The sequence below is a fragment of the Mercenaria mercenaria genome, chromosome 10, assembly GCF_021730395.1.
Source record: "Mercenaria mercenaria strain notata chromosome 10, MADL_Memer_1, whole genome shotgun sequence".
Classification (NCBI taxonomy): domain Eukaryota; kingdom Metazoa; phylum Mollusca; class Bivalvia; order Venerida; family Veneridae; genus Mercenaria; species Mercenaria mercenaria.
The window spans coordinates 23,362,992-23,375,836 of record NC_069370.1 but is presented as its reverse complement, the minus strand read 5'-3'; the positions used below and the strand labels follow the sequence as shown (position 1 = coordinate 23,375,836).

The 12,845-nt window shown below is 34.8% G+C and overlaps 1 protein-coding gene across 2 annotated transcripts in view; it reads left to right on the top strand.

Annotated features, from left to right (window-relative positions):
* Window positions 1-12,115, top strand: part of LOC123559658 (sushi, von Willebrand factor type A, EGF and pentraxin domain-containing protein 1-like) — a 34,021-nt gene extending 21,906 nt beyond the window's left edge. For both annotated transcript variants that reach the window (XM_053552515.1, XM_053552514.1), the window contains 6 exons: window positions 3,095-3,216; window positions 4,444-4,794; window positions 7,717-7,918; window positions 8,610-8,901; window positions 10,951-11,160; window positions 11,581-12,115. In XM_053552515.1, coding sequence (XP_053408490.1) covers window positions 3,095-3,216; window positions 4,444-4,794; window positions 7,717-7,918; window positions 8,610-8,776 — 842 coding nt within the window. In that variant the 3' untranslated portion in view covers window positions 8,777-8,901; window positions 10,951-11,160; window positions 11,581-12,115. The remainder of the gene's footprint in view (window positions 1-3,094; window positions 3,217-4,443; window positions 4,795-7,716; window positions 7,919-8,609; window positions 8,902-10,950; window positions 11,161-11,580) is intronic.
* The last annotated feature ends 730 nt before the right edge of the window (window positions 12,116-12,845 follow it).

Sequence of the window (12,845 nt, the reverse complement as noted above, 5' to 3'; positions counted from 1 at the left end):
TTATTTATATTGCTTATTGTATTTGAAGAAAGATCTAGACAATTTTCATTGTGAATTTCCAGGTATTAGTTTTATTCTTTGAGAAAATGTCTACATGTGCGTAATTGCTTAATGGCTATATACAAGATTCCATAGTTTATATGAAATAAAAAAGGAATTAATTGGTAGGATGTAACCTATACATCCCGCTGAAAAAAAATTCTGTTTTAACAAAAGACTTAAATATTATATTGTTATTATGGTTTAATAAAGTAGTATAGGCAAGTATATCATAACATTGGGTGCGAATTAAATGTGAAAAAGTTACCATAAACGAATAACTAGACTTCTATATTTTTGTATTAGATAGCCGGGATAATCGTACTTTTACGCATAAATATGCATTGTCATTATCCGGGCAATAGCGCTCTTGACTCTGTGTGTAATTGTACCTTAAATTTACCTTAATTTAATGTTTTGCTTTATTTATCTGTTATTTTTGCACTAATGTTAGAGCCTTTCTCAGCGGGGATTTTAACTTGTTGAAAATAGGGTAAGTGCGAGGTTGGCATGCCCTAAACGCGTTTAAACCCCAAGTTACCTTTATATAGCTCACTGACCATTCCAAGGCGGTGCCCCTATTTCCAACTTGTTTTCCCTCCGTTTCGTATTTTGTGTTGCGAATGTCGTCATGTTTGATACAGACATTTATGAACTGTCTGTGTTGTATTTTTGTGTTGCGTTTGTAGTATTGTTTATTGTTGGCATTTTATTAGCATTGTCTTATCTAACTTGTTGAAAATAGGGTAAGTGTGAGGCTGGCATGCTCTAAACGCGTTTAAACCTCCAGTTTCCTTTATTTAGGTTACTGACCGTTCCAAGGCGGTGCCCCTGTTTTCAACAGGTTGTTTTGTCTGTCTTGTATTGTATGTTGCGTATGTTTTCTTGTTTGTTGTAAGCGTTTTTTCTCCGTCCCACTCCCGCTTTTGCCCTCTCCTTTCCCTTGCATTTACGCTACTTTTTGCATCCCCTCCCTCTTTACATTTAGTAAGTTTTCGTGGCTCCACTTTGTTTTGGCCGCCGATCCCAAGACGGTACTTGATTGTTTTTTCCTACTTGTGTGGGTGCGTTTGTATGCTTGTGAGTCTATAACGGCGCCCTATTGTTTTCTTATGTGTTGCGTGTTCGTTTTTCTATGTTATTAAGTTGATCGTCGTTGTGTGTTTATCTTTTGTACATGAGTGTCTGCGCTATTGTGGTTTACGTTGTAGTGCGACTGTTTTTAAAGAACATGGCATTCGCTTGTATATTCGCCCTTGTTCAACTTTCCCCTTCGGATTCCTCCCCCCACCCCGACCCCATTTCACCCCTTACCATTTCCTTCCCCTTTATCAATATTTAGCTTAAATTGATATGTACTTGTCGGATGTTTGAAGCAACCCGTCTGAAATACTTTTCCGTTACAGCTTCTTTTTGTTGTGGGCCTACTATGTAAATGCGTGGCTGGGTTTTTGGTGCTCTGTGCTTTTGAGAAATCTACCCTTACCTATTATCTGATATTATAAATGTTCAATGTTCATGCTATGTTTATATACCTTGTTCGAAACAGAAAGTGATGATTTAAAAAATCTAGTTACAAAACAACAATAACACAATTTGATTACGATTGTTAATTCATTTTGGTAACAAAATACAAGACAAAAATGGGAATTAAAACGGTTGTTTATGTTATAATGCATCTTCAGATATAATTACTAGTTAAGACCTTAACATAACAAGAAGCAATATTAAATAAGTAGATTCTATACGTTTTGTAAATATAATAGGATAATAGATAGATGTTTTATAACCTCTAAAAAAAGAGAGCAATTGAAATTACATATTGAAACAGTATACAACACACATTTTTAGAAATTATGAAAGTGTGTCATCGTAGCCGGTTACTGGCCCTTTTTGGGTCATGGAATCCAATCAGTGTTTCTGTATAAAATAGATTTATCTTGGTTATTACACTATAAAACGACTTGCTAAACAATGATCACGGCAACATGATGGCCGTAAAGTTTGACCCATACTTGGACTTAATGTTGTTATTACTTCTGATCCTCTATACCAGAGCTAGTGGGTAGAGGTTTTGCACTATCAATTGTCTCTAATAAACTGACTCAATCAAACAGAGATTGCTAATTTACTTGATATCATTCTTTGCTACCAGGAAAGATTTGAGTATCTCAGCAAGAAACGCGAGATAACATATATGTTATCAAAACAATGGCGTCTTTGAGATAAGTAGCTTTTAAAAGAGCTATTAAAAAAGTGATATATCGACTTATCCAGACAAACTCTGAATAATTTCAATACAAAAGTCAGCTTTGCCGTGACAACTTATGTTTCCCTTTCAAATTTGTTATATATAAATGAATGCTTGGATAATACACTTGTGCTGCTCTAGCTAAATGTGAAAACTATGATGGAGGCTACAACTGCACATGTGATCCTAAATTCCCTAAAGGAGATCCGAAAATACATAGTTACGGTATGATCGCTTTCCAGTTTTATATTTTTACGAACAGTTGGTAGATATGTAAAACAAATATAACAAAGTTCTCAGCAGACAAGGAACTCATCGTCGATCACGAAAACTCTACAAAAGCACAATGTGAAAAGGGTTTGTTATTTTTCAGGATGCTATTTCGGGGTACGGGAGAGCAGTTAAGAATCAATATAAAGAAACAAAAGTAAATGAAAGCACAAGATATTATCATATAGAGTGTGACGTTTAGTATAAAAAGTTCGAGGGGTAATTTATACAAGTAACTGAAACTAAAAACTTGAGGTGGGGGAGTAGGATAATATTTACATTTGAAGAAAATCGTTTTTCTTTGAATAAACACTGTCTGGAACCCATTAATTAACTTTTTAAACAAAATTATTTACAATATCACGATAAAGTATTTAATAAATTTCGGACATTTTTTTTTTGAGGTATGCAGAAAACACAAGCTTTTATATCGATATTAATAAGGGTTTCTGATATGACTGAATTAGCGCAGGATAATGTAACCTTTTGTCTCAAAACTAACTTTATCGCTGGAAATCCTTTCTTTTACCTCAGAAAATGTCATTATAGACCTGGAGACTGTTGTAACTCGCTTCAGAGGAGACGATCAACTGATAGACGCAAAACCTATTCATAACAGATTTCCATACTTCGGAGAGGAATACAACTCGTACAGGGTACTGTTTAGCTCGGAACTTCCTGAACTTACCTATCAGCACTTCTTAGTTGACATAGTTGTGACCTATTATTTTTAATACTATTAAGCTATTTCGACGCTTAGAAACTAACTTTTTTTTGCATTTCTACCGCTCAATAAGTGTTAACATTTTTCAAGTTTTCGGAAAACATTTAAACCAGTTCTTTTCACGAACCATTTGATCTATTTTCACCAAACGTGATCAGTTGCGTCTTGGCAATTTCTTTCATTCAAATACTGTTCAAATTACTATGCTTCACAGTTTTATAGTGTCCGCTAGAACTATTACTAGAAATATAACTTTAATAATTTCATATTTTTTGATCGACCGTCACAAAACTTCGACTTTGGTGTTTTTGAGTGGTTCTTAGTCAAGTTTATACAGAACATTTATTGTTTGACTTGATGGATTTAATCCAATTTTGAACTTTAGCTTCATGTTCTGGACCACTTTCCCATGACTTTTTCAGTTTTTCATTTTAAGCTGTGTTTTTTTTCAGCTAACTTAGGAGAGTTGTTAAGAGATTTATTCATAAAGGTTATTACCGACAGTAACACCTTTCGCGTATATAAATTATCTTTATGTCAGATTTGTGGGGAAATTCTATACCAAATTGTTGGAAACTCAAGAATACTGAGATTAAAGCGAAAAAAACACAGTTTACATTTTAAAGTTTACATTGAGGTCAATTATTGTATTCTAGCTGCTTTTAAATTAGAAAGAAATGTCTGGTTTTAACCAACAGTACGAACAATTGAAAAATGGCAAGTATGGTCTAAGTATCAAGTGTTAACCATTTAAAATCTAATTGTGTTACTAATCAAATATGTCCTATTAACTTGACTATGGTGTTGTCGCTGTAATTTGATTTTTTAACTTAAATGAAATTAGTTTGAAAACAGTTTCATAGGTACATTTATCAGTAAGTGTCTAGGCTTATGAAAACTGTAAATATGTTGTGATATGTTCACACTTTAAGAAAACATTCAATAAAATAAAAAATCATTTCTTACAACAACCTGTGCATAAACGTGCTCACTTGACCGTAGGAGCACTAATTTCTTTTCCAATTTAAACATGTGCAATGTATTTCAATCCATCATAGACCAACTGCAAATTCAGACTACTTTCTCCCTATCTCAAGTGTTGTCATTAATCCAAGTTTGAATGTAATATAGTATGGTTTTTTATTTCCATTTCATGCAGCCAAATATGAATGGCTTTCTTACGCTGGGTTACCAGCCGCTGTATGAAGATTATGGACCGGAAACACCCACGGACTGGCAGAAATTCAGCCGCGGATATCCTGTGATAGCTCCACTCTGGACAAATATTGACTCTACAAATCTTACCGGAGGACTTGATGTCCATCTGTTTGAATATTATTCCAGTTATGGACAAAATGACAGCCAACACAGAGATCTTTCGCGGCTTGGAAACATATTTTCAAATTATCTAAACCTCATTGACTTCAAACCACGAGTAGCACTTGTAGCCACTTGGCGTAACGTAACAAAGTCGTCATACATAGTACCTGCCAGACTGATTAAAACTCAGGTAACCATAGTTTACTCCGTAACATACGTGTTTAAAAGAAGCTGATAATTTAATGTACGTTTGTAAGGTTTTGTATTTGCACTCCATTCAGTCCTCTTCATGTACAAGGTTGTCGATGTCCCACCATGAATTAGATTTTTAAATTACATACACAACCATAAAACTCATTTCGTCGCTAATAATCCAAGCCGATATACAACCATTAATATATCATAACTGATAAGTTCATGTCTAAATGCTGCAACAAATGCATTTCAAAGTACATGAAAACTCTAATCTTAACCTTATTGGTCTGTCAAAAAACTAAAAATTCTTGCAAAATCTCAGTAAAGATCAAAATTAATTCTATCAAGGTAGGCTGGTTTGATCAGGACATGTAATTCGAATACTTAATATACCACTTTTCGAAATGTCAACTGTTCTGCTCCTGTTAAAAAATACATGAAATTTTGATTACGCATATGTTAAGTTCTCCTCTGTTTATAACAACATTTTTGTCAGATTTTCAAATACTGTTTTCGGACAGATAGTTTGTAGTTTGTTTCATGTAATCTATATAGCAATCGTCCCAGATTTGTTTTTCATTTTGTTATGAAGTTTAGTTTACAGTGCAAATTCGTTGGTTGCATTGTTATGAAATGTGGTTTATATTGAAGCTTTATCCTGATACGCAGTCACATATTATTGCATTAATAATACATCACATTGTCCGAATGATATTCTTAATCGTAAATTTCACTTACTTTATTGTCCGATTCTGTTTATCGCTGGGAACTCAAGTTAAAGATAATATCCATGTTATAAAAGATAAGAATTTTAATTCCCCTTTTTGATGGGGACTTATCCCGTGCTATATTCATTTTATTGAATATATGTTCTCAGTTGATTAGATAACTGGAGGATGTAGTCATTTGAAAAAAAAAGTAAACTAATTAGAATATACAAATCAATGAATCGCTTCAGTCTTGCAATCGTTGTAATAAACTACGTAGATATTTTTGTTACTTTACTGTCGTAACTGAAATTATGTTATCCTTTGCATCAAGTGTATGGCAAAATGACTTGTCTTCTGGCCTGTTTCGTCGGGCCCTTAAGGGTGTTTCTCTTGTTGCTCTGTCTTCTGAAAAGGCATTGAGTACATACGTTTTTGGTTCTTAAGGTTTGCTTTTTATATATTTATACACGAGCATTTTTATGTTTTACATGCCATGCCTTTTTGTTTCCATTACGTGTGTTAGAGATTCACCTGGAGGGGATTACTTTTATTTACACTGTCCCATGTCTTTGGAACATGGTGGGGGTAAGAGTGAGGTTGGGTGCGCACCATAAACCGGTTTAAGATCCCCAGTGGTGTTTTTCCCACTGACCGTTCCAAGGCGGTGCCCCACTGTGTTCCTTTGTTTGTTCGTTTTGTCCTTGTGTGTTGACTTTGTGTGCGCGCGTGTGTGTATGCTTATTGTTCGTCTTGTCCTTATGTGTTGGCTTTGAGTGTGTGTGTGTGTGTGTGTTGTTCGTTTTGTCCTGATGTGTAAGCTTTGAGTGTGTGTGTGTGTGTGTGTGGTGCGCGCGTTTGCGTGCTGGGGGGTTCGTTTTGAGGAGGCTGCGCTTTTGGTGCGTGGCATTCCCTGTTTGATATTTTTCTTTGTTTTTACATTTGGATGTAATAGCATTCTTGTTAATGACAAAAACGTTTACCTGAAATTCGGCTTTGATCCGACTATTTTTGACACGTCGCATTTTTTGGTGTTCATTAATGCTACATTTTGAATCGTCACTTACCTATTTCTTTCTTTCTGACGTAGACTCGATGATAGCGCACTAAGACTCAGCTGCTTGAAAATTCCTCTATCGCATTGTTTCATAGGTCTGTGAATCGTGTTTCTATTATAAGTCTACGTTCTTAAAACCGTTGAAAGTGTACATACATTGTATGTTTGCTATGCTATCTTTTGTTGTACGTTTAATCTAATATTTATTTGGTATTACCAAATTCAACTTTTATTTATACTGCCCTGTTACTTTTTTACATCAGCATGGATGAAGAGTAGGGTTTGGTGCGCACCAATAACATGCTTGAACTCTCAAATTGCCTTATGTGATGCCAAAATTACCCTTGTCTGTTATCTTATTACCTTACGGTTGGACTTTTGTAATGCCTTGTTAAGGATCATTCCAAACAGCACACTTGACAAAGTGCAACATGTCCAGAACACGGCAGCTTGCGTTATCGCTAGGACGTCCTATCAAAATCACATTACACCTCCATCGGTTGCCAGTTGATAAAAGATATAGTACAATGTTCTGAAGAACTTCTTTAAGGCTCTACACGATATATAAAGGATATGATAATATTATATAGACCCGTTAGAAATCTAAGACCATAAGACACGATGTTGGGCCAAAGACTAAAACCGTGATCACAGCTGTTCCTTCAATGCTCCCAAGAAATCCCTTCCCGTCAAGATCATGGAAGCTAATGCGTTGGCTGCTTTAAAAATATATAAATGTGGTATGATTATAATTATAAAAATAATTTTACCGCTAACCACTCCAAGTCCCACTGTACTTCTTTATGTGATCATATGTTCACATTGTCTATTAATTTTATGCGAATATGTATGTTGTGTACGTTATAAAACAACAAATCAAGACTGGTGTAATATGTTACCATCAAGAGTTGCAGACAATTTACTTATTTGGATATAATGTTGTAACTTATTTTTATCTAAAATGTGGTGCCATTAGTAGATACAATTTTTAGAACATAGTTGATGACAAGAGAGTTTCATGTTGTTAAGATGCAAGCACTAATTTAGCGAAAGTTATGATTTTTGTTTGTTTGATTCCTTTCAATGGATATTTGAAATAAGTCATTTTTCCAATACAGTTGAATTGTAAAATATTACCTTTTTTCGTTTTCAGAATGCAACAATGCAAGTGATACTAATTTCTGACGGTATATTTTCCTATGTAATGTTTAACTACAACCAAGAACAGTGGTCGCTCAAAATGGACAAAAATATCCACAGCTCTGCTGGTTTCAGTCTACAAGACAAAACTGGATTCATAACGGCTACAAGGAAAAATATTAGTCAGCTTAACAATGGAACAAACGTTAATCCAGGTAAATATTGTCAATGAGTATAAAACACTATTTCTTTTTGCAAGTTTTGCGGTTTGCAATACTATTTATAACATCTAAAATAAGTTTGACAAAAGTTACTGTCATCCCACAAATGTATCAAGAGTAACAATTTCTGACGTTATTTTACTTAAATAACGACACTGTCACATAAAAATTCCATGCATTTTTGTCCTTTGTCCTGCACACTGTTATTCTCCGAAAGTTTCAATATGAAAGAGATATATGAGGTAAGGTCGAAAACAGACACGTCAAACTTTGAAATTCAGAAGTAGACGCTTTATCAAATAGCTATAAATATACCAAATCATTTGGTTGTTATATAGACTGAAACAACCATCTATTTCCAATTTGGAGATATGTAATATGTTCGTGGTTGTTGAAAGGAAATGTGAAATCTGGATTTTATAAACATTTTTTGTTGTACAAAATGAAACAAATATCAATCAGATTACATACGATCCAGGTAAGATGTCAGGGGACTTGATGCAAATGATATTAATAGAGGCATCATTCTTGTAAATGGTTTCGATTTTAAACTTATATATAAATGTGTCCTAAACAGGTGCCTGCTGATGAGTTGTATGAAATTTCTGATTAAGTTTAAATAACCATAAGTAAATTTATACATTTTACTTATAATCTTTCGACAGAAATAACACTTATTTTACAGGTCTTAAAGGAAGATGGATTTACAATGTTACTAAAAATGACCTTAGTGGTAGTGCAACTTTGCGAAACGAATCAAAATGCCTTGCATTCAGACAAAACGACACAATCAGGAATTGGATAACGGCAAAACTGGCTTTATCGTATCCATGTCCCTGTAGTGAGCAATAGATGAAGCTTGATTATAGCTATCGCACGGTGAACCCAATGTATAAAGACTCACAATCGCGGACGACTTCTTGTTATGAGGCCTGGTTCTTTAACAATGATGGTGTGAAACAGACGTGCTGTTATAGGTAAGACGTCATTTGATGTTTGCACATGTATTTCACATTAGACTTGGCTTGTGACTGAACACAAAAAAGTTACATGAAAGACTTTCTGTTATCATGTATAAAGAAAATTATTTTGAATTCCGAATTGAATTTTGAATTGTAACAAGACCAATAATTCGCAAGCATAACGAATTAGCGGATTTTTTGGCTTGCAACTCAAATTTATCATATCACGATATCGTCATGTTTAAAGACAAAATGTTAGATTTATCACCTTGCAAAATCACCAGGAATAGCATTAACGCTGGTAAATCTAGAAAACTACTTGACGCGAATGAAATTAATCATCCTGTTTAACTGTATTCAAAATTTATTTTCAGTCTCCCAAAGATTATAATGGTAAATTGCTGTCATGAGGTATTTTTACATAATACAAAGTGAGCATGTCCAGTCAAAACCAAAAAGTTCAATCTAATAAAGAATCTGATTTTAATGTACATCATTTATTAAATTTTCGAAATCTCTGTTTAGAGTTACAAGGACATAATTTCATTATCAGCTACAAACAAAAGCAGATGTAACCCAAAATAATTGTCTTTAACGAACTAAATATATTTAAGAGTCTGGTCCTAAATAATTTGAGTATAAAAGATCTATGTTCTACCTCATCATTTATCATATTACCATGATTACGTGAGCATATTGTGGTGGACGGATAGCTCAGTGGTTTGCACACTGGCCTTCCAATCCTGAGGTCGGGGGTTCGATCCCCGGCAGCTACTCGGGAATTTTCAGAAACGCTTTTCAGTGTTTCCCACCCAGCTAGAGGTGTACTGGTCAGGAACCCAGGCAATCCTTGCGTGTATCAGTGCTATACACTGGGCACGTTAAAGAACCAGGCTGTCTATTCGCAACGAGCTAGGCTAAGTTAGCCGGACAAGCCTGTATCTGATTTCTGATCTATCTGTGGGGGTTTTGTCTCACTCTGTCCCTCTGGTCAGATCGCTCTGTGTCTGTACTAGTAGAGGATGATTTCGCGCCCTGTGTGGCTGTAGTTGCTGTAAAGCGCCTTTGAACGTGTTTATCATGAAAAGGGCGCTATATAAATCTGGTATTATAATAATAATAATATTGAGGTTACTTGAATAATTTGAATGAAAAAGGAATAGAGCTATATCTCAGTGAGACACGAGAGCATACACCGATCGAAAATATGAAAATGTTCTCACTTCAAGTTTAGATTTATGGCATATACATTGAAAGCAAACAACGTTTTCTTTATACCGCCTCGGTAGCCTAGTGGTAGAGCGTCCGCTTCGAGTACTGGAGGTCGTGGGTTCAATCCCCGGACACGTCATACCAAAGACGTAAAAAATGGTATTAGCAGCTTCCTCGCTTGGCGCTCAGCATTAATAGGGTAGTGCTGTAGTGCTAGGACTGGTCAGTCCGGTGTCAGTATTATGTGACTTGGTGGGGTATCATGCCACGTGTCTACGGCGAGATATTCCAGTGAGGCAGCACTATAAAGTTGGGAATTATACTCACTGCTACAAGTAGACACCGTCGTTTATATGACTGAAAAATTGTTGAAAAAGACGTTAAACCCGAACACTCGCACACACACACACACGTTTTCTTTTTCATTTTAATTACTTTGAAATGCGCAATTTGCTACCAATTTAAATGTCAATGCGGGAAACAGACACGCGTAAACGAGCATTACGTCAGACTTTAAACGACGTTACAAAGACGTACACAACATACAGTTCCATTTTATTTCATTTTTTAAAGCATTACATTATGGAATCCTCGTTACGTAAAATTATTTGAATATGTATATAATATAAGGCACAAAGCGCAACTACAATTTACATCCCGATTTACGCGAAAAAAAGACATTAATACACAATATAACAGTAGACCGGCAACAGCAATATCACTCATAGTGGGCGATATGGTTCCATCTGAGAAAACACAGTATTTTATCAATTTGCTTAAAATGAAAACAATTTTCTTTAACGTACTTAATTCAATCTAAGGTTATGTCAGTCGTTTCTTTTACGCTAACAGTTATAATGGTGCCTTGAAAAAAGATGGTACTGGTGGTGGCTTTGCAATGTTTGAGAAGGATCCCTATGACACCATTCAATACTTCTACGCATGCTGCGATGAAAAGACTGACAGACACTTGTGTCACCTTTTCTACGAAATGAACCCGTCTGACGATTGCTCCAGATTCCAGCCTTCGGACGAGCCAGTTTGAAGATACAAGCGGAGCTGGTAAATAACAATTATTACACAATTCATTCGTTCTTTTTACCTCTGCAATCAATAGCCTAAAACATTGACGGTTTCGTTTTGAGCAGTACTTTAGCATCGCCTTCAGCGAAATTACAGATTAAAGTTAGAAGCAACTCTAGCGCTACTTCAAAACAGCAAGTTACGACCTATCCAACCCGCCCACTAAAGCATGAGTGCTGCTGCATTCCAAAATGCGCCAAGTTATACATAGTCTATGTCCGCACAACTTTCAGATGAATATTTTATAAAACATATTTGTCTGAAATAAATATGACTTGAAAACCTTAATTCTGATAATAACAGCAAATCATGCCTGTTTATGTAACGTGCCCAAAACAACCCAAAAATCTACAAACTGTAGTTAAGCACCAAACATGTGTATTAATTTTCTTTAAACAGGTATACAGACACGATAAAAGCAGGACTTGAAAATGAAACACTTGGAAAGAAGGATATCTAAAGTTCAACATCGTTGTAACTGGCAAAAGACATTTTAATTCAGTTAAACATAAACAAAAACAAACGCGCGGAAGAATATTACAAATTATTTTTTATGTCTTTGCAAACTACTTTTCAAGATGACATATTAGTATGGTTGTTTGTTTCTATAGGGAAAGTTTCCGTATCTGTATAAATAGATTACCAAGACCGACTTTATTTCAGTTAAAATTAGTCATTTCATTTTATTTTCATAGATATTGTCTAGACTTTCAATTACTGCGTTTTGTGTCGTGTTTTCTTTGTGTATGTCTTTATTAACTTTAGTATGTATTTAAAATTGTTTCAGCACGCTGAGCTGAAGAATTTATCTTAAAGGCGTGAACCTTCTTTGTAATTTGCCTATTTACATGTACTTTCCTAACTCAGCTATATTTTGATTAAACAGGCACATTTATGTACAGTAGATATTATTTTTACTTGTATATTAACAGCATTATATTTCCATAATAAATAACATTTATCAACTGTCAGTATTGTTTTCTTTTACTGGAATGCTTTGCAACAATTTCTGAATGTAGAGATATGTGAGTCTGTCAGCGAGTTTTCCTAATTTTGCCCGCACTTCTCTTAATGTGACCGTAATAATCCCTCCATCTTCTTGTAAATGAAACATATATCTTTCTTAGATATATTCATATCGAGTGCGCGAGTAGGTTTATGAAGAGATCGAATGAGAAAGAATGTTCGAACTCTTATTTGACGAAAGCTATTACTATTTGCCCATAAACTAAATATGATTTTCTGTTATGAGTTGATGATTCTGAATCGGAAGAATGTGAAAGTCTGACGTATACACATTATATCGTATTTATATTTCAAAACTCGAGGTATTATTACACTGGTCTTTTGCACACAAGTTAATATATGTAAAGTTTGTCAAGTCGGGTAGCAAGTCAATCAGCCATCACCTGCCCTTTCGGGTAATTTTTTAGACGAAAGGTTACTATACTTTCAAATTAATCTTAATGATTTGCTAACTTGAAACAAAAAAAAAAAAAACAAAAACAAAAAAAGAATTAGCTCTCCGTCATAGTTCGAGCAACTGCGTTATTTTCATCATGATGAAACACGTCATCTGATGGACCTTAAAGAGCCTTACACATACTTTGGACTTTTGATTTTGTTCCTGGTGCCTCGAGATTGTTTGGCTAATTCTGTGATGC